This window comes from Papilio xuthus, unplaced genomic scaffold (genome assembly GCF_000836235.2).
Source record: "Papilio xuthus unplaced genomic scaffold, Pxut_1.1 DF828142.1, whole genome shotgun sequence".
NCBI classification, from domain to species: domain Eukaryota; kingdom Metazoa; phylum Arthropoda; class Insecta; order Lepidoptera; family Papilionidae; genus Papilio; species Papilio xuthus.
In genome coordinates, this window is record NW_013530507.1 from 2,989,534 (window position 1) to 3,009,808 (window position 20,275).

The 20,275-nt window shown below is 31.8% G+C and overlaps 2 protein-coding genes across 3 annotated transcripts; one reads left to right on the top strand and one right to left on the bottom strand.

Annotated features, from left to right (window-relative positions):
- Window positions 1-333: 333 nt before the first annotated feature.
- LOC106114110 (sex peptide receptor-like) lies at window positions 334-10,012 on the top strand. Of its 2 annotated transcripts, XM_013307201.1 has the most exons (8): window positions 334-494; window positions 3,797-4,167; window positions 6,290-6,448; window positions 7,093-7,229; window positions 7,660-7,762; window positions 8,058-8,638; window positions 8,773-8,825; window positions 9,103-10,012. In XM_013307201.1, the coding sequence occupies exons 2-7, from the start codon at window positions 3,877-3,879 to the stop codon at window positions 8,795-8,797; spliced, it is 1,296 nt and encodes a 431-aa protein (XP_013162655.1). In that variant the 5' UTR covers window positions 334-494; window positions 3,797-3,876; the 3' UTR covers window positions 8,798-8,825; window positions 9,103-10,012. The 2 variants fall into 2 exon arrangements, with proteins under 2 accessions (XP_013162655.1, XP_013162656.1); XM_013307202.1 differs by lacking the exon at window positions 8,773-8,825.
- A 5,002-nt stretch (window positions 10,013-15,014) lies between these two features.
- On the bottom strand, window positions 15,015-17,057 carry LOC106114130 (ejaculatory bulb-specific protein 3-like). The gene is made up of 3 exons (XM_013307224.1): window positions 17,023-17,057; window positions 15,548-15,736; window positions 15,015-15,274 (listed from the first exon to the last, which is right to left on the bottom strand). The coding sequence occupies exons 2-3, from the start codon at window positions 15,732-15,734 to the stop codon at window positions 15,081-15,083; spliced, it is 381 nt and encodes a 126-aa protein (XP_013162678.1). The 5' UTR covers window positions 15,735-15,736; window positions 17,023-17,057; the 3' UTR covers window positions 15,015-15,080.
- Window positions 17,058-20,275: the final 3,218 nt, after the last annotated feature.

The window sequence follows — 20,275 nt, forward strand, 5'->3', positions numbered from 1 at the left end:
TAAATTTGAGAGATTTCCTGAAAAATTGTTTAAACTATTTACGTTTATTAGTATATTATAGTATAAAGGATTGTTAAACAAATGTTATAAATTAAATATTTCCTATTTACAATATGTTTAAAAAATAATCATATCACATAAATATGTGGTCACAGTATTTTTCTCGATAAAGTACCATTCATATATGCACGACTACCTAAAACAATGGAAACTAAATTATTAACATTGTAAATCATTTAAAGGATATTGATAAAACTGTCCTGGAATAGTATGACTAAATGGTATCCGTACGATTGTCCCTTTCCGTCCTTGTTTCAGTTGCGATCGTGTTCCCCGACTAAGTGGTCGACTTCACCAAACTCGCGATTATATCAAATATATTCTGATTATAAGTTATAGTAACAATATTTCGAATTAAATTTTAATAACAATTTATTTTTTTAATAAAATCTAAGTGAGATAAAGTGACTGAATTTTGGAGTGTAATTCTTTTGGTATGTAGAAAATGTTTCTTACTTTTGTAAAAGTTCTACCAAATTACAACTTCGTAACTTACAACTTATGAATGCTTTTGATATAAGTTTATTTCATTTTAAGATTAAGTTTTAAGTACGAAATAAGCTAAAACATGAAATTTTATTAATCATATGTGTATTCCTTATTCCGTTGGCTTAATTTTGAAAGTTAAAGTATTAAGTTACAATATTTCACATGTTTTTTTTTAATTCATTATGTTTGTTACATATATTTATTCTCATCACATTTATATATCATCATTATCATCATAGTTATTCTCATCATTAGCACTATCGATCGGCCTTAAAAGTATAGGATGTTATATTTTATTCCAATTTAAATTCTTCTAAAATTTAGTTATGGTACAAAGTCAATATTTTTAGAACTAAATATTTTCTGCTGGCTATACGTTTTGCAAATCGAATTTCACGTTTTCCATTCCACTCGATTCGATTTAATCAGCATTTATAAATGAGAATTTCATTCAAAATAACAACATATCTAAGTCGTATAATTTAACTAGAAACCGATGTATAATGTTTTAATGTTGTTTGTTGTTTATAGCAAAAAAATCTTTGGTAAGAATATTTCTAGTTGGACCCATCGGCCGCTAATCACAAAATCTATACATACGAAAACATTTACCCTCATATCAGTCAGGTAAAAAAGGCAAGAGTATTATCATTTCAGTTTTCTGTAAGCTAATACTTCTTTAGCATTTCCCTCGTCTTTGTTATAAAAAAAACTGCTTATATCACAAGGATTTGTGATCAAAGAAAATGTTGTTAAACATTCCATTGTTACCTTTATAAAAGCTTAAATAAAGTTTATTAAACAGAGTTCCTGGTAAGTGTGTATTTCGATACAGTAATGGAAATATTTAATCTATTTCTGGTACACATTTAACAAAAACCTTTGAACGATTTGAAGGATTCTTTATTATTATTTCAGACAGCAAAAAAAATAAGTTGCGAAAACTAAGTATGTTTTTATTTCGAATCTACTTTTACTTCGCTTTACAAACGTATATCTTTTTGTAGCGTCTTGTAATAACATTAACGTGTTTTAAAAGGATTAGTACTTTTATTTATAAAGTGGTATTTCATATGTACCTATATATCAAAAGCGTAAAAATAAAAATAATGTACAAAATATTATTTAATGTGAAAAACATTTCTATTTCGTCTTTGTAGGTTACAAATCCTTTCAATTGTCCTACCAAAGTTCTAAATAAATGTGTCCAGTGGTTTAGTGACAAACATAAAAGCAGCTATCCAATATACACATATATAATTTCTATTCAGTCTGTCTAATAATTTTCAAGCATTTCTAAGCTTTTGAACCCCGGTAAATATACTTAGCACATATTGAAATGCTTAGAAATCTTACTACTTACTGCTACAAGATAGAGCTATCTGAAATAGTAAGGTTGCGGAAATCTTGTAAATAAAGACGATAAGGTTATTAGTGACTATTATAGTATTCTTGTTTCTAAACCTACGTCTGACGGTTACGTTCATTCAAGTGTCCAACGCAAATTCATACCCTTAAGTTTGAGACTCTGGTAGCACAAACAGGTCATAGAGCGTCGTCATATTATGTTAGCAAACAATTATTCCCTAATTAAACATGAATATAACCTGTCACACAGGGTTTAAATACAGTTAAGCAATAATAAGGGTCTTTATTCATTATTAGAACTTAATATCGATTGCTACTTCAGAAATTGTCCGAAGTAAAAACATCAAAATTTTTAGTAGAGCAGGTTCAAGGTGACGGAACTGCTTTTTATATCATAGCTAGCTGTCGCCAGCTACTCCGTCCGCGCGGGCTTAAAAAAAGCTTAAAAAGTAGCCTATATGTACTTTCAGACTACGGCCTACACTTATGCCAAATTTTATTAAGATCCGTTGAACTGTTCTGAAGATACCTGATAATTTATTTTCGAAGTAGAATAAACCCCTTTTGGTAATAATTGGAAAAAGACTTAAGCAGCAGTTCCACTCCTATACGTAAGAAACCATTAATATTGGTCCTTTAAAGTCCAATTAGTGTTATATGTTAGGGAATATTTGTTGGAAATAGACATCGGAAATACCCTTTAAGTGGGCTCCTAACTTTGAGTAGGTAAATCGTAAATTCGATTCCTACTCCATTTTAGGGACATTTAATTGATTTTAGAATGAGTTAAACGACGACCCTTGACCCGAAACGTTTAAATTGATAATTCACAAAATGAAACGGGAACGAAAATATTAATTAGAAATTTAATATTTTACAAAGTGTCATTTTCTATTGTTTCGTCTATAAACATCTTATTTTTAAAAAAAGAATAATAGGCATATGTAAGATGAAACCCACCATTTCTAAATCTATTCATTAAAGTCGCTCATTGTTATGGGGATTTTCCTCCATAAATAGCCATTTTAAGCACAACACATAGAATTACAACAATAATAAAACTTATTCGGTACCACGAACAATGTCTAAGGGACGTAAAGGTTTTATGAAATGGAAACAATTCGTACCAGAAACATCTTATTTAACGTTAGATAGATAGATGAAGCCTTTGTTCACTGACAATATTAAATGTAGTATTACAATATTAACAAACGTATTTTCTAATAATATTAATATTATTAACAGCATCCAGTTGCGTGTCAGGTTGTACCTCGACATAGGTCTCCCCTAGTCTCTTCCACACCACTCTATCGCGCGCTAATCTTCGCCATCCCTTTGGTCAGTCGTCTTCCCATCTTTTAATTTGTCGTCCTCTTTGCCGTTTCCCTTCTCTGGGATACCAATCCATGATGTCTTTAGTCCATTTTCTTTTCTTTGTCCTAATAATGTGTCCTGTCCAATTCCACTTGTTTTTTTATTCCTTAATATTTAACGTTATTGGAATTTATATCACGCGTTCACGCTACCATAATATTAGGTTAAATTCGGATAAATTGATTGAATTCAATATGATTGCTGCGCTTCGGTGCATCCAAACACTTCACTGTTCAAGTACAGATCATTCTGAATGTATTAAGTTCTCCGAAATACAATCCAATATCAGTATACTTATGTGTAATCGATGATGCGTTATTTAGTTCCGACAAGAATATATATCAAACATAATGTTACCTCAAAATTAATAATGGTAATAAGCACACAGATGCACATTGTATTACGTTATTTCCACATTCATTCTTTAAATAAAAAATTTCTCCACTATAGTAGTCGCTAATTCTTTAACCACTGCATACAATATAGTCTTTTTCTATTGTTCCAGATTTAGGACAAGTAAAATTAACAATGGGGATGGGCTGAATCACTTACAACTTATTTCAACAACATTATTAAAAATAAAAAATGACGAACAAATCGCAGATCCTTTATAATATATTTCAAGAGATACTGGCCGCATCCGGCAACTCTTCGGATAGCCAGAGTATTAATGAGACCAAGATCTTGTCAGTATTACGTGAGCAGGCTACCAAAGGGCAGGGTAATAACTTGGGTTCGATTCTAGTGAAAGTTGTGAGTGATGCACAGAGCAAACTGAACCTCAGCATCAAACCCGACCCCTGTGGCTACTGCGATGGTGACTTCAGGCATGTAATAGAAACATACAATGGAATTCACGGATACGTCAGTTTATTGGTGAGTACATATCTACTTATCTATGTCAATCACACGCTTAAGCTGTTTGAGCTCCTGATATTTTGTTACACTTCCATGCGCTTTGATTACGCTTTGACTAACTGCAGTCAACCTCAAACAGCTTAATTTTTGTGTAAATCCTGTTTCTTACGAATTATTTGAAAACTATGAAAGTTTAAAGTTAAATATCTATCTATACAGTTTATAAATTTGAAGCACATAAGTATTCGCTTTACTTAAACGAAAAACTATTTTTTTTTATTTTGATGTGTCTGTCCACAAGCCACACACCAGCGCAAACGCGCCCACGATACAACTGGTAATTGATGTATACAGGACTAAGCAAGGCTACTTTTTAATCTCACGATAATAAAGTCGCGGGGAAAAGCAAGATTATAAAGTGTGGTATGAACTACGATATTGATCAAGTTTTTTTCTAAAAATATACGACTTCAGTTACCAAAGTAAAAACCATTTTCTTACATTTACAGTAGCTGTGCTCATAGCTTTATCCTACTTTCCGCATGGCTCAGTTTCAAACATCTTATTACTTAGGTTAAGTAAACTTTATAATTGAACTGTCAAATGCAATTTTATTGGAATAAAATCGAATTAGTAGATCTTAAAATACGCGCCTTTATTCTCTTCAGCTCCTATTTATGTTATGTCATATATATATATATATATATATATATATATATAATATTATGAAATGCCACGATTCGCTATTGTAAAGCATTTTCTTAAAAATTACGTGTCAGTAAAGGAATAAAAAAACCTTTAACAATGCAAATAAACGTGACGGTAAGTCTCAGACAATAGATGTTAACAATTTCCCTTTAGTTTAAGAGCATTCTTCAATATTCACATAATCTCTATTAGTTTTCATAATAAAGCATTTAGTAGAACCGAAAACATTGTTCGATATAATAATAAAGATTTATATACGAACCAACGTTGCGAAAAAATCAAATTGACGTAAAAGCGTTTCACGCCTCGCGACTCACTAATTTGTTTCATAAATATGTCAATAATAATTTATGCCGCGACACCTAAATTTAGTTAGAGCATAAAATATTAAATCATTTAATATTGTGTACAAGAAAGAAACAAGTAAACATAATAAGGTAATAATTATTAAATTTACAATATAAATACAAAAATGCATGCCCAAAATATTGGCAGTTGTTAAAATAGTTATACTGGTTGACGACGATGATTATTAAATACTCATAATATAAAGTTTACAAGTTTTCATTTAAATAACAAAAGAACTTAAGTATTAACAATATTTACAATACTTACAATTCTTAGATGGTTCCTATTTATGGTGCCACTGTTATAAAGAAGTTCTACTTTCATTCACTTTTGAGATAACTTTAAGGTGTATTTTTGTCCACTAAGTGATTGAGGTCATTCAACTTTGGTAAAATCGAATCACTTTTTAATTTGCATTCATTTTTATTGTCGAATTTAAATTACTCTTTGTTACACTTTTAAATGGTTGTCAAATTTATTCAAACTATGCTAATTGACACTACACTATGAATACTCCAAACAAATATTGAACTGTCTAACAATGAAATATTAAAAAGTGCAATTGAATTAACACATATTTCAACTTATTTACGATTTTTAACACACATATTTAATTTCTGTGTTAGGGAACAATTCTCGCGGGAAAACTAGTCATATGACAGTCTTATGCTTTTACCTACGAAGTACCGTCTTTTTTTGAATTAAAAGTTGCGTTCCGTTCAACGTTGAAGAAGCATAATATTATATTGAGGGTTTTGCATTTTATATTAAGTTTGTCTTATAAATATTATAAATATTGTAACGTTCTTGGGAAAGTCCGTTCAACCGTATAAATATTATCATACTTCATACTAATATTATAAATGCGAATGCTTGGATAGATGAATGGATGGATGTTTGTTTGAAGGTATCTGCAGAACGGCTTAACAGATCTCGATGAAATTTGGCATACATAGTCAGGAAGAACACAAAGGCTATTAATTATGTTTTTTTTTTCAATACCGTGCGGACGGGATGGTATGGTATAATCTCTTTCTTGGTTCTTGGTTACGACTTTGACTTTATTCTTTTATTATTGTTACAGGTGTGTACTATTGGTGTTCTGGCAAACTCTATGAATATTGCTGTACTCACTAGGAAGGATATGGCTGCTGCACCAATCAACCGTCTACTGAAATGGCTTGCTGTTGCTGATGTTTTTGTGATGGTCGAATATGTACCTTTCTCGATATATAAATACTTAGTAAGACATCACTTTTTTTTAAACTTAAAGAATATTTATTATATATATATATATATATATATATATATATATATATATATATATATATATATATATATATATATATATATATATATATATATATATATATATATATATATATATAAAAAATCAATTGCTGATCGTTAGTCTCGCTAAAATTCGAGAACGACTGAACGGATTTATCTTATCTTGGTAATGAAACGTTTGTAGAGGTCTAGGGAAGGTTTAAAAGGCGAGAATAATTCGAATAATTGCCGGGAACTAATTGTTTTTTTTTCATAACGCGCGGACGGAGGCGCGGGCGACAGTTAGTTTTTTAATATTTTTCAACCTAAATTTTAATTTGAAAAGAGTCATACACTGATAACATTTTACGGTATTGCTTATTTAATGGTCCGCAAGAATGCCCAAAGATCAAAGTTTGTATAAAATGAAATACAAGAAATTATACAAAGTTAATTAAAATTAGACAGAAGTAATTGAAAATGTATCAAAACAACAAACGAAATAACTTATTCCAAAGACTTTGTACAATTATTTTTGGAAACTTATATATTTGGTAAATTCTATATCTTTTAGAAACAAAAGCAGAAGTTTTCTTTTATAACTTGACTTGTTTTTAGGTTTTGCCCGAAAAATTAGATTTTCCATATTCTTGGGCGATGTACCTACTATTTCATATGCACTTTGCTCAAATCCTACATACGGCGTCTATCTGTCTCACACTCGCTCTGGCCATATGGAGATATGTCGCCATTAAGTAAGTATTACTAGTTTCTTCGAAGTTTACTAAGCTTAGTACGAAAAGGAAAAGTGTAGGTTAGAGTACTTTGAACGGTTACGGTTAAAAGAAAGGTGGTTAATGTTAATAGAAATAAAATGATAATCTCCAGCATGCATGGTCTATAGTATCTCTGTACCTTTTAAATCGCGTATGTTAACATAACCTATGAACCTTTACTTTTATGATGTTAAGTGGTTAACGTGCGATATGTATTTTATTTTAACCCCAATAATAGCTTAAGCAAATTACGCAGACACGCTTTGAATTGAAATTATTAAAATTGAAATGAAATTTACGAAATGTATAATTAAAAAAAATTGTTAATTACAAACTTTATGGCTGCCTTGATTAATTTTAGCCTTTGATACATATATGTATGTGTACTCTAATGTGAAATTAATTTTAGATACTCCGACAGAAGCCATATACTTTGCACAGAGCGGAGATGCAGCCTCGCAATCCTTACAAGCTTCATTCTTCCGCCGATATTGTGTACTCCGACATTTATGGTATGTTCAGTTATACCCGGTTTTCACTAAACTTAGGCTGTCCTGGTAATATTTTCTAAGAACAGTATATGAACTGTTTCCACTGGCGCGAACGCGATCACCCGTCATAAAAATAGCAGTTGCACAAGGTCAGTGTAGTGCGACTAGTCAATCAGTGGAAAATAGTATAAATTTATCTTCATTTCACTCATACCAAAGACATTCAAGATCGACTGATCGAACCTTTGAATAAACAAATTCAAATACATTTCACACAATTGAAATTACCATTGAATGTATGTTTGTAATTTGTCAGGTATTTGATATCCATACAAAGAACGTGAGTGACGTCAACGGCAACCCTGACATCGCGTACCACGTCGACTCTGACAGTCAGGGCACTTTGTACCAAATAAACTTTTGGGTGCACGGAGTTATCATCAAACTGTTACCTTGCTCGATACTAACCGTTATAAGTCTGTGGCTTATCGGAGCTTTGTACAGCGCCAACCAGCATCAGAAGAATTTGAGGAACTACAGCGCGTGCCCCTCAGCAGAGAAGATGGTGAAACGTCAGCACAAAGCAGACAAAAGAACTGACAGAACAACAAAGATGTTACTGGCAGTGTTGTTACTGTTTCTCGTCACAGAACTTCCTCAAGGCATCATGGGACTGATGAGCGGTTTGCTCGGGCCCTGCTTCTTCAAGCGATGCTACAATTTATTCGGAGAGATCATGGATATGTTGGCGCTGGTGAATGGAGCTATCAACTTTATTCTGTACTGCTCGATGTCCCGTCAGTTCCGGCAGACGTTCCGGCAGCTGCTGCTGCAGCGACCTCTTGCACGATTCCTGCCGCCCGCAGCCTCGCACTCCGAGTCCCACAACCAAAACACGTAAGTTTCCCGTTACTCTCTCCTTTCCAGTACTTCATCCTTTCTGTAAGCGATTATATTTATGCTAAACAGTTAATTTATTTTTTTGTTTCTAATTTTAATTTTTGTTTCACTCATAACTGATACTCCAACAGGTGCTCCGAAAAGATAAAAAGATAATTCTGGAACAACATCGTAACCTGTCGACGTAAGTATATATGTAAACTTTGCATGGGCAATAATTTATAGCTTACGTTTCCTGATCGTAATCTATATCGAATTAATTACTTACACGACTACAGCCTTCTTTATATTTTTTATTTCACTGGTATATTTATAAAATACTCTTTTTTTGGGTTCTGTACCTCATGGGAAAAAACGGAACCCTTATAGGATCACTTTGTTGTCCGTCCGTCTGTCTATCAAGACCCTTTTTTATTTATGATCTTAACATTTCATCAATGCTATAATGTGTATTGTTTCAGAGCGAAGACGTCGGTGCCTTGAGGTCGGGTTCGCCAGGCAAATGTTCCCGCTGTGTGCGAACATTTCCTTTAAAAACTGTCAATTGTCGCAAAGACTAAGTAGCAGTGGAGGACTTTTATTTCCTACCCATTTTGGCGAAGTGATAACTTTTAACCACGTAAAATACTAAAGTGTGGTTAAGTCACTACAGTGGTGACAGTGACAATATTCGATCCTAAATGGGAAGTGAATTTATTTCTTTTGCTGTGAATACGTTAAATAACTTGCGAATATTAATGTGTCAGTGCTTTTTAAACTTTTGTAAATGTTATGTACGTGGTACGTATTTATAGCTAATCACGTGTGGAATGTATCCAAGTTACAAATAAGTTTGTTATTGTCACGTTATTTGTATTAAACTATGGGATTGCATTGTATTATGGTTAAATATATGACCATCACGGACAGGCCGACGCAGCGTGGAAAGGCCTCCCGCAATGATCCGATGATCTGGTCACGGTTACGGGAGCATCCTGGAAGCGGGTATCTTTGGGGGAGGCCTATGCCCATCAGTGGGCGTTATATGGCTTAAAAAACATGTATAAATATATACGTATAATGTATTGTTTCTATTTAATAAGTACATTTGTAGTAATTATAACAATTGATGTCATTTATAAATATATTAATACGCCTTGATGTGGAATCGAGAACATAAATAATGTACTCATAATTTTTTTAAACGTATAGATAGTGATATTGGATATTATATAATTTAGTTAGAATACAGTCGAACCTGGATAATCGAAAATCAAAACGATCGCGATATTTTCGAAACTGACTTATGAAGGTTGTCGCCTATCCAGGTTCAACTTTGAATTAATTTTACTATATAAACACTAGGACTTTGAGTATAAAAATGTTTTACAAATTGAAAATTGAATAGCTTGTATTTCATATAATGAATAAACATATTTACTTTTAAAGTTATAAAAACTTGATCTCATATATGTTTTAATTAAATATTTATGTAATTATTTTTTATTTACATTACAAATATAACAAAATACATACAATTTAATGTAATATTTACTGTAATGTAAACTAAATGTATTTGGAAAAATAAATGTTTGCAATTTACCTGATCTTATTTTTAACATCGCTGAATCGTCGACTACAGTCGATCAGTACAAACATATCAACTACATGTCAACTATATAGATTTGCTCTGCCATATTGAAAATCGCTGCGACTATTCTAAAGACGATTTTAACAAATATGTTGCAAGCGACTGGCTTTAGGGACTAAGACCTTTCGTAGACAAGGCAAAATATATATAATATTTAAAAATCCGGTAATACTTGCGTAAGTCAGTCAAAGTCTAAAAATAAATAATCGAATAATCCAAATGCTCGTTGGAATAATTCGTAACTAATGAAAATAAATTAAAGAAAAACATACAAAACAAAATCTTAACTGATTTACCATCTTAATTGCTTTCTCGTCAGCTTTCTCTCAAGTTTTAAACTAACAAAGCAAGCTGTATGACTGAGCAACACTATTCATTATGTTGTAATGAAATAACTCTACTGAATTGCAATTACTACGAAAGATTGTTGGCTATTTAACATTCCGCTACGAGTTTTATGCTACGCTATAGGAGGCACGAAACCGTGAGATGTATAAAGGTAAACTAATTTTCAGAAGTTTTGGATGAATATCAATGGATCATTTATTTCGAATACTTTATGTCAATTACTGTCTATCTTAGTGCGTGCTTTTGTGCCTTTTATTTTTATTAAACAACAAGGTTATTACCCTGACACTTTATTATTATATCATTTGTATAGCTGAAATGTTACTAAGGCAACAGGGATAAAAGGGCCTGTCAATCTTACTTCTTAACAACAATGTAGTATGAACACGGTGTACAATTTACCAAAGATCACGTAACTTGATATTTGCTTGTTAAGTATTGTTAGAAAATGAATAACCTTATGTACTATAGATATGACGAGTGATAAAATAAAAGTTATAACTTTTGTACTGTTTGATTTACTGCTATTTTCAGCCAGAAAAGGTTATTTTTCTTTTGTATCCGAAACTAGGGAAATATTTGTTCACGAGATTATATTTTTATTTAAGCTGGAATATGTCAGTTTTTACTTTGGCTTTTTTAGATTTCCATATTAAAATTTAATCTTTATATGAAGCAGAAATCAAAAGGTTTATAAATACATATTTTTAATAAATTTATACTAGTAGTTCCTTATTGAGCGTCGGTAGGTCAGCGGTTAAGCACTTGACTTGCAATCTGCAGGTCCTCGGTTCGAATCCCGCCATGTACCAATGTGTTTTTCGATTTCCGATTTACATATGTACATTTATCTGACATTCTCACGGTTAAGGAAAACATCGTGATGCAACCTGCACATATCTGAGAAGAAATTCAAAGATATGTGTGAAGTCGACTAACCCGCAGTGGACCGGCGTGGTTGACTATGGCCTAATCAACCCTAACTTAAGGTAGGCTCGATCCCCTCGGTGGGGACGTTCGTCGTAGAGAGCTGATGATGAATTCCCTATTCGTCAAAATTAGACCATAATTCATAATTAGAGGAATTGTTAATTTTTATTAAAAAGGGAAACAGAATTTTCACTTTAATTATTGATATATAGTTAAAATTATTAATATACCAGTATTCTGCATTTATAAATAAATCTTGGAAGATGTTTACAAATTTCATACATTTATATGTTTATTCTTGACCGCTTTTGAATATGAAACAGAATATGCGAAATGTATGCAGACGAATATAAATCTTATCTTACAGTTACGACACCGAGATTCGTGTTAAATATAATTCTATAATTATCTATATATGTAAAAATCAATTGCTGTTCGTTAGTCTCGCTAAAACTCGAGAACGGCTTAACGGATTTATCTTATCTTGGTCTTGAAATGTTCGTGGAGGTCTAGGGTAGGTTTAAAAGGTGAGAAAAATTCGAATAAATGCGCGGATGGAGTCGCAGGCCAAAGCTATAGTAATAATATAAAAGATTTATTTCTATAGTTGATTTTGTAATATGATCTGCAAACTGTTTATGTTCGATTAACAATTGAAGAACGATTTTCTCGTTTCCTTAAAAATAATTTCGATTGAACACGCGTTTACACATTTACCTGAAAAGTAAAACTGGGGTACATTTCATGATAACCAAAGTCGTTGTGTATTTAGCAAAATTTACGAACGTAAACACATATTTTTGTCAACCCCGAGGGCGACTTGCGACGTAATGAACCAACAAGCTACAGGTAAGGTATAAAAAACGACAAACAATTGTGAGCGGCACTTACCGTTTTTTTTAATATGCCCAATTTCTTTTAACATGTTTTTTTATACAAGAAGTAAGGAAATTAAAAAAATAAATGTATGTTTCCACTTCTTACTAATATTATAAATGCGAATGTTAAGAAGGATGGATGTTTGTTTGAAGGTATCTCCAAAACGGTTGCATGGATCTCGCTGAATTTTGGCATAGATGTAGAAAATAATCTGGAAGAACATATAGGCTGCTTAATAAGTTATTTTTAACTCGGCGCGGACAGAGTCGCGGGCGACAGCTTGTATCATTTAATTAAGAAATTTTGTCTATTCTTTCCTACTTCGTCTTCTTGCTTACTGATTAAATAGATTAAGGCGTTTTTAAGACAAGAACACAGTTGCCTTACTCGGCGTACTTCTAGAAGCGTATTTTAATTAGACGGCGTTTGTGCTAAGCTCAACATTAACGACAAAACTAATTGACATAAGCGCAATATTTAAGTAAACTTAGGATTATGCTAGCTTCACAGGAGGGCGGAATTGTGAGGCAGATTTGAGGACCGTATCAAAACAGTTTCTGTTCTACTTCGGTTTGCGTATTCGTACAATAGTAGTACTGAGCTGTGTACTGTCCTAGCTCTTTCTTATACTCTAGTGTATTATGTATCTGGTATTACGTCTAAACGAGTCAGCGTTTCTAAATAACGTTTTCGTATTTTTTTTAAATCTTAGTAATCTTATCTTACTTCTTATTAATATTATAAATGTGAATGCTTGAATGGATGTTTGTCTGAAGGTATCTCACGAACGGCTCATCAGATCTTATTGAAGTTTGGCAGAGATGTAGAACATAGTCTGGAAGAGCACTTAAGCTACTCATTATTTTTTTTTAATTCCGCGCGGACGGAGTCGCAGGCGACATCTAATTTTTATCAAATAAATGAAACGAGTCATTTATATTCGTTTGTTGGAAGGTTAAACTGGAAAAGGAGTAAACTGGAAGAGGAATTAAAAAAACCTGAAAAAATATTTCATTAATAGTCGTTAAATATTAAGAAATTAATGGCGCGGAAGTAAGTGCGTCGTATTATGTAAATTTTATAGCACTTCTTTATTCTGCACTTTTTTATTGCTAACCCATTCACCGTGACTTCTAAAATATGTATGATAAACATAGTATATGGAATATTTCCAAGTAAATCCACCGATTTAAATAAATATGATTTAGTTAATTAGAAAAATATACATTTCTTAAAAATAATTGATAGCCTAGGAGAAGAAATTTAAAGTGGGGTTCAGATGTTGTTGCAAAAAAATATTAAATACGAGTAGGTTTATAACGGAGGCCTTCTTAGCGGAATTGGATGAGGATGTGGAGGTGAATGCCTCCGATACAGAAGTGGAAAAAAATATTAAATCGTAAGCGAACAACATTTTAATATCAAATGATATTGTCGTGCTAAAATTCCACGATTCAAATTATTTCTACCCTGGTATATGATATGACTATTTTAAGAATTATGAAGCTGCGAGAATTGATTTTATATTATTAGACGTAATTAGATTTAGAAATTCATCATTTGAATCTCATTTTATATTACACTTTATTATTTTCATTTCCAAGAATGACTGAATGTTTCAAATAAATAACGTTTCAAGTCCTTTGCCACTCGATCTCATTATAAAGCACTTTAAAGACAGTATAAACTTTGTTGATTCAAGTTACGGCAAGTGTTGAGGAGTGGTGATTATTCCTCTGTGGAGGATAAAGTGAAGTGGCCAGGACGTGACTGGAAAGTATTCGTTGACTTCTTCTTGTCACCTACACCGTTTCTGAATAAATTGAAATATCGCATTTGAATTTCTAAAGAAACTCAAAAACTTATTTGGCGGCGACACTTGCTCGTGTACGAATTTCTATACTGTACAATACAATGTATTGCAAACTCTTGTATACGAAGGGCGTAAGAATATCGAATGTAATAATTATTATTGTTATTGACCTAAAGGCCGTCGTATCCATGGCAACGTAAATCGTCGGAAGTATTATAACATTGTATGGTTTTGTAGCGAGATTCCCGTACCGCACGCTCTGTATACAAAACGGTAAATTGTCGACGCGCGGCTATATGCTCAGAACAGGCAAAAAGAATACATGTCAACTATATAGATTTCCTCCACCATCCTGAAAATTGCAGGAACTTTTCTCCAGATGAACTTGACAAATCATTTCAAAGGTTTGACGATGAAGACAAAAATGTCGACGCGTGCTATGTATGCCTTTCTATAACATCGTATTGCGTAATGGTTTAGCCACTAAAATCAGCAGGTTTCGTTGATTGATGCTTCCATGCGTGAATTTAAGATCGCGTTACAACCTGCACATACGTGCTTAGAATGTAAAAAATAATATTGTGTATATAGTCAACGTACTGGCCCAGCGAGATAGACCTAATCACACCTAATTTAGGGTGAGTTCAAGTCGGTCGATGGAGAAGTATATAAGTACCTTTAGGAGTTGTTAAAATACTATTATTAATAACATAAAATATAAGATGTCGAAGCTTAACATGTATAACTAAGAAGGTAAATATAGTAGAGATCGGTTGAATTAATTACTTCTTTGTTCTTCAACTTATATATTTAATTGACATCTATACTTGGAACTAAATTTATTTGGGTGCATATTTGTCGATGAATACTGTAATATCCTTAAGATTTTGTCCTTCTTCTTTGTAGATCTTGACCAGTTCGTCCCACTCCGCTGGAAGCAGTTCTATGATAGCCTTTAAAATTTCGGCGACCATTATCTTTTGTTTCCCCGTGCACTTCCCGCATTCGGTCTCAAGTGCTTCTGGGATCCGATCTAAAAAGTAACAAAGAACTAATTAGTTAAGGTCATTTAATATTAGCTTAAACGTCTAAAACCTGTTTACATTATGGAATTTTAAGAATGCTCGATTATTTATCTTCGATGTGAATCACATGCAGAGTTAAATGACGGGATTAGAATTCATGACCACGTGATTGGTCGTTCGTACCCCGTTGCTATTGGTGCTTATGTACATTAAGCATTTTTAATTAAAAGAATACAAATAAATCATATTTTATTCAATAAAATATAATCAATACCACTAACTTTTAAATACGGTTCCCTCGGGTGTACATTTTCCTTTTGATTGGAAGCACAGCACGTACGCCCTCAATAGCCGAACGTTGCCGGTGAGTTCCTTAACGTTAAAGGAGTCGTATTTGTCGTCATAGAAGCTGTCCTCGGGGCGCGCCAAGGCCACGGCCAACACAGTTAACAAAATCACCAACTTCATGTCTGAAAATGAATATGGTACTTAAATAAAAATAAAACACTATCTATAACATGCTGCAACGTCACATTAAATCAATCAAACTGCAAAGTTATTTGCAACGGAGAGATTCGGACATATGACCGACCGGACCGAGGCGCAGATTAGAGCTTTTATCGCAATAAATTTGAGCTTTAAATGATGGAAACGAGTTTTCATTTTAAAAGTAAAAGATCAAAAAGACGCGAAAAGTAAAAAAAGTTGAAAAAAAAACCTACAAACACGCCTACAACTATTTTTTTTAGCAGGAAAGTTCTATGTTACCTTGTTCTCATACTTGTAATAAAAACCTAAAAAAAACTCCTCGTTACTTATAATTAAACATAAACCTAACAAAAATTAGCATAAAAAATGTTTTTAAAGTGGATGAATTTTAATTGTTAGAAACATTTAAATTAAAATAATTACAGTTGTTCTCTAATAGTTCCGTAATTGCTTATTATATTTAAGTAATAATTACCTCTTATAACTTTGTTCCTACTCAACGCTCATTGTTAATTAAAGATTTTTTTTTTATTTAAACACATACTTTAATAAAAATATTTATAACGATATGTTGCCCGTGACACTGTCCACACGGAATTTAAAAAAAAAACATAATAATTAGTCTACGTTACTTCCAGACTATGTTCTACATGAGTGCCAAATTTTATTAAAATCCGTCAAGCCGTGTCGGTGACACCTTTAAACAGATATCCATCCATCCAAACATTCACATTTATAATATTAGTAAGATTAGTAACATTACGGCATGATATTCTAGATATATCAATGTTTATAACAGCGTAACGTTGATTTTCTATTATAAAGATAAAAATAAAGTAGCTATTAGTAAAAATTTCGCCGATAAATAAAAAAAGGAAGAAGACTAAAATTGCTTTATGCATTTTGAAAAACTTTTAAGTATCCTCCCTAAAATTTCGAGAACAATTCAGATATTTTTTTTTTTATCAGAATACTATTAAATTTTTTAATTCAACAAAACAAGGAAATAGATATACTAAATATGTGATAGCTGTCTCCGGGACTTCGTCGTTCCCATAGTAGCCCATGTTTTTTTTTAAACTATTTACTACATCTGTACCAAATTACAACGAAATTCCTTTAACCGTTCTGGAGATATAATAACTTCTAACAAACATCCATCCATCCATCCATCTAAACTTTCATTTGTAATAATAGTGAGAAGTAAAAAGTAAGATAAAACTTTTCTAAGGAACGGCAGTAAAAGTAAATATTATCAGTGACTCACCTAATGTTCACTTCCTAACACTACTCGATTTAAACTACATTAAGATTTTAATGACTCCACTTTATATAGCATCAAAATAATTACATCGTTGAGGTCATGTGTACATAATTACTCAATATAAAAACAAAAAAAAATTAAACATACAATTAGTATATTAATCCATTTTATTTATTGTGGCAATCCGACATCTAAACCTTATATACTGTAATATTTTTATTCTTATTTTATTTAGTATATACACGATAAATCGTAAGAAAAATTAACATAAAAAAATGGCGAGTGTGATTTGATCACGTTCTTTTCACTAATATTGTAGAATCTTGTCTACACATGTGTTTTGTGACGATGTAATATACTGTACGACACTCTGGGGAAGTAGATAAATCGAATGACACTCGCTCGTCAAAATCAGTTCAGTCGTTGTAACTCTAGGCCGTCACAATGGAATTAACTTACATACAAACCCACGTACATAAAAACTAACTTAAATACGCGCGAAAAAAGTTGTCCTCTTTGCTACATAGTTGGGTATTAAAAAGTTAGCAAATTTACAATAATAGTGTGAAAATAGTTTTCAAGTTAATCTCATGCATGAGCATAACATCTCTATCGTGCAAAGAAACATCAATGGAAATATTAATAAAAAAAAATTGTAAAACTTTTTAAAAACCTTATTAGTTTGTAATGTGATTTAGTTCGTTTGCAAATCCGTATTTTTTCCGTATATTGTTAACATGAATTTTACATTTTATGTAAATATAAAAATCAGATAGCTTGAAAATGGTATAGAACATATAAGTCTTCATCCACTGATATATTCGATTCCACAACAAAATCAATAACAATCATAAAACTAATTTCAAACCTTCTATCATATTCATAGACACTTGCAACTTGAAAGACTCAACTGATTTGAATATAGGACACTTTAATAGAGCAATATGATTTGTGTTTTTACAATGTAGTTTAAATTGAAACATCTCCAGTACTTTTCCAATGTCATTATACAAAGGAATTGTATCGCAGGGTGAAATTCAGACGGTACCGAATGTATCTGATACTTAAAGTATTAATGAAGAGCTAAAAACTAATTGACACTTAGGTCGATTTATGGTTACTAAGACCAAAATCCGTGTATAAAAAATCTCTGATATGTCCAAAATAAAAGGAACAAACCAACAATTAGTCACAAAGGACAAATCATAGATATGGGAGTCTTTTTTAAGGTCGACGTCTTACGACGTCGTGAGTCTGTTTACCAAATGTTATAAATCTATGAGTAAAATTATGTGATCGATGTTTTTGTATTTATCAATAACTCCCGCGTTAATTGGTACGACATGTTATTTTTATACATTTCCTTATTTTTAGACATACAATGATTCATTTTTACCCCAACGTAAAATTAACCATGTCGCTCGTACGAATAAAGATTAATGTCCGCGTAACAAATTCCTTTGACGTCACATAGTATAATGAAAAAACGTAAACACCTTGTTATTCACGTAACATTTATATTTTTGTAAGCAAAATTTTCCTAAATCGTGGTCGAAATAATAAACTACCGATTTATTTTGAAAGACAAAATACAACAACCAGTACTTTACGACTTTAGGTTTCGTTTGAAAAAAATATGCTCTACTTCCAATTTTACAGAATGGCTACATCTAACCATAGATTTAGATCAAAAAACATGACAAAACCACATGACACGCACTACCTGTCGAATAAAAAAAGAATGATCAAAATCGGTCGCCCAAGAGCGGAGCTTTGAGGTAACAAAACTAAAAAAAAAACATAAACGAATTACCAACCTCCTCCATTTGGAAGCCAGATAAAAAATCACCAAATAGACATTTCATAGAATCAGTTGGGAATTCAAATTGTGGTTAGGATCAAATTGAGTTTCACTAGGCATACTAGTTCTATAACAATTAAGAGAATACATAATTTGGATAGATTTTTTATTGATTCACAAATCAATATTTGTTATTGGCATTACTGACGGTCCTTTGTGTGTTCGTTTTATTGTATTAAAGCGATTTATAAGCCATTTGGTGTGGCTTTACTTGAATTGTTTATTGATCCCTTAGGAATTACGAGCCAAATATTTAAGGTGCTTTTTATTGCTAAATCAATCGTGGGTTATTAAGTCAATACTAAAGGCTATATTTAGATAGCTAGGACATTTTTATGACCTTAAAGAAAATAGACAAAGTATTAAAACCTTAAGGTCAGATACCAAACTATTGTCCCCTATCATAATTCAATGGAGTGGGTAAAGTGTATTACTTAAATTATTTATTTATGATTCGTTTTTGTCTTGTTTAATTCTTAGTCTGCATTCGTTTTTATTCAAATAAACATTTAATGTTTTATAATATTAATTTATTTTCGTTATTTCAAAATCTAAATTATTCATGTTATTCGCAAAAGTAAGCCTCGAGTTATTTTTTTCATTTATCAATTTTTAAAATCTCATTTGCTTGAAAATAGACAACACACCTAATGTAAGCGCCTGTTGAAGTTTAATTAGGTGATGTTGCCTTGTAGTTATTCTTTTGTTTATAATATACCTTTTTTATCATAAGAAACAGTCTCTGAGGAGGGATGTAAATCGATTGCCTTATTTTTTAAATTCAAACAGTTCGGTAAGTTTTATACTTTAACTCACAATATCTGTCTTAACGTGTCCCCATAGAACAAGAAACATAAAAAGTACTAAATATGATTATATTTCGCTTACTAATAAGGCTGAGAGCCATTCTTCTGAAGCAAAGACATCATTAAAAAAAATTAACATTATAATTGTAATATTAAAGATTTTAACAGAATAAGCGTAATACAGTAATTATAATTAAAAAAATATTTATTTCGTTTTCTTGACCTTGCTCTAAGACAAGTAAATATGATAACGTAAAACCTCTATCCGTGAAGAACTTTTTTTTTATTTTTGTTTGTCTAACAAAATTTTATGTTAATATGAGTTTTCTTTTCCTTGTAAGAAAAGGGTATGGAGAGGTTTCCTTGACTCCCTACTCTTCGGAAGCCTACATAATTAATTAATGGCACATAGCAACATTGCTTAAATGCTACATTAGAACTATGTTATGCGAACTTAGAACCATTAGTTAAGCGGGATTATTTGTAATCGTTTCTTATATCCATTGAGAATTTTGGTATCATGATTTCGCACACTACCAAAACTTGTGTCATTTTAAGCCGACTTCAAAAAGAATGAGGTTATATTGCG

Bases quoted from the DNA above. Each gene is read 5' to 3' on its own strand.
- LOC106114110 (XM_013307201.1), top strand. From the start codon at position 3,877: ATGACGAACAAATCGCAGATCCTTTATAATATATTTCAAGAGATACTG. The intron at 6,449-7,092 runs GTAAGACATCAC...ACTTGTTTTTAG, and splicing joins TCTCGATATATAAATACTTA to GTTTTGCCCGAAAAATTAGA. The intron at 7,230-7,659 runs GTAAGTATTACT...AATTAATTTTAG, and splicing joins TGGAGATATGTCGCCATTAA to ATACTCCGACAGAAGCCATA.
- LOC106114130 (XM_013307224.1), bottom strand. From the start codon at position 15,734: ATGAAGTTGGTGATTTTGTTAACTGTGTTGGCCGTGGCCTTGGCGCGC. The intron at 15,275-15,547 runs GTTAGTGGTATT...GTTACTTTTTAG, and splicing joins CGAGGGAACCGTATTTAAAA to ATCGGATCCCAGAAGCACTT.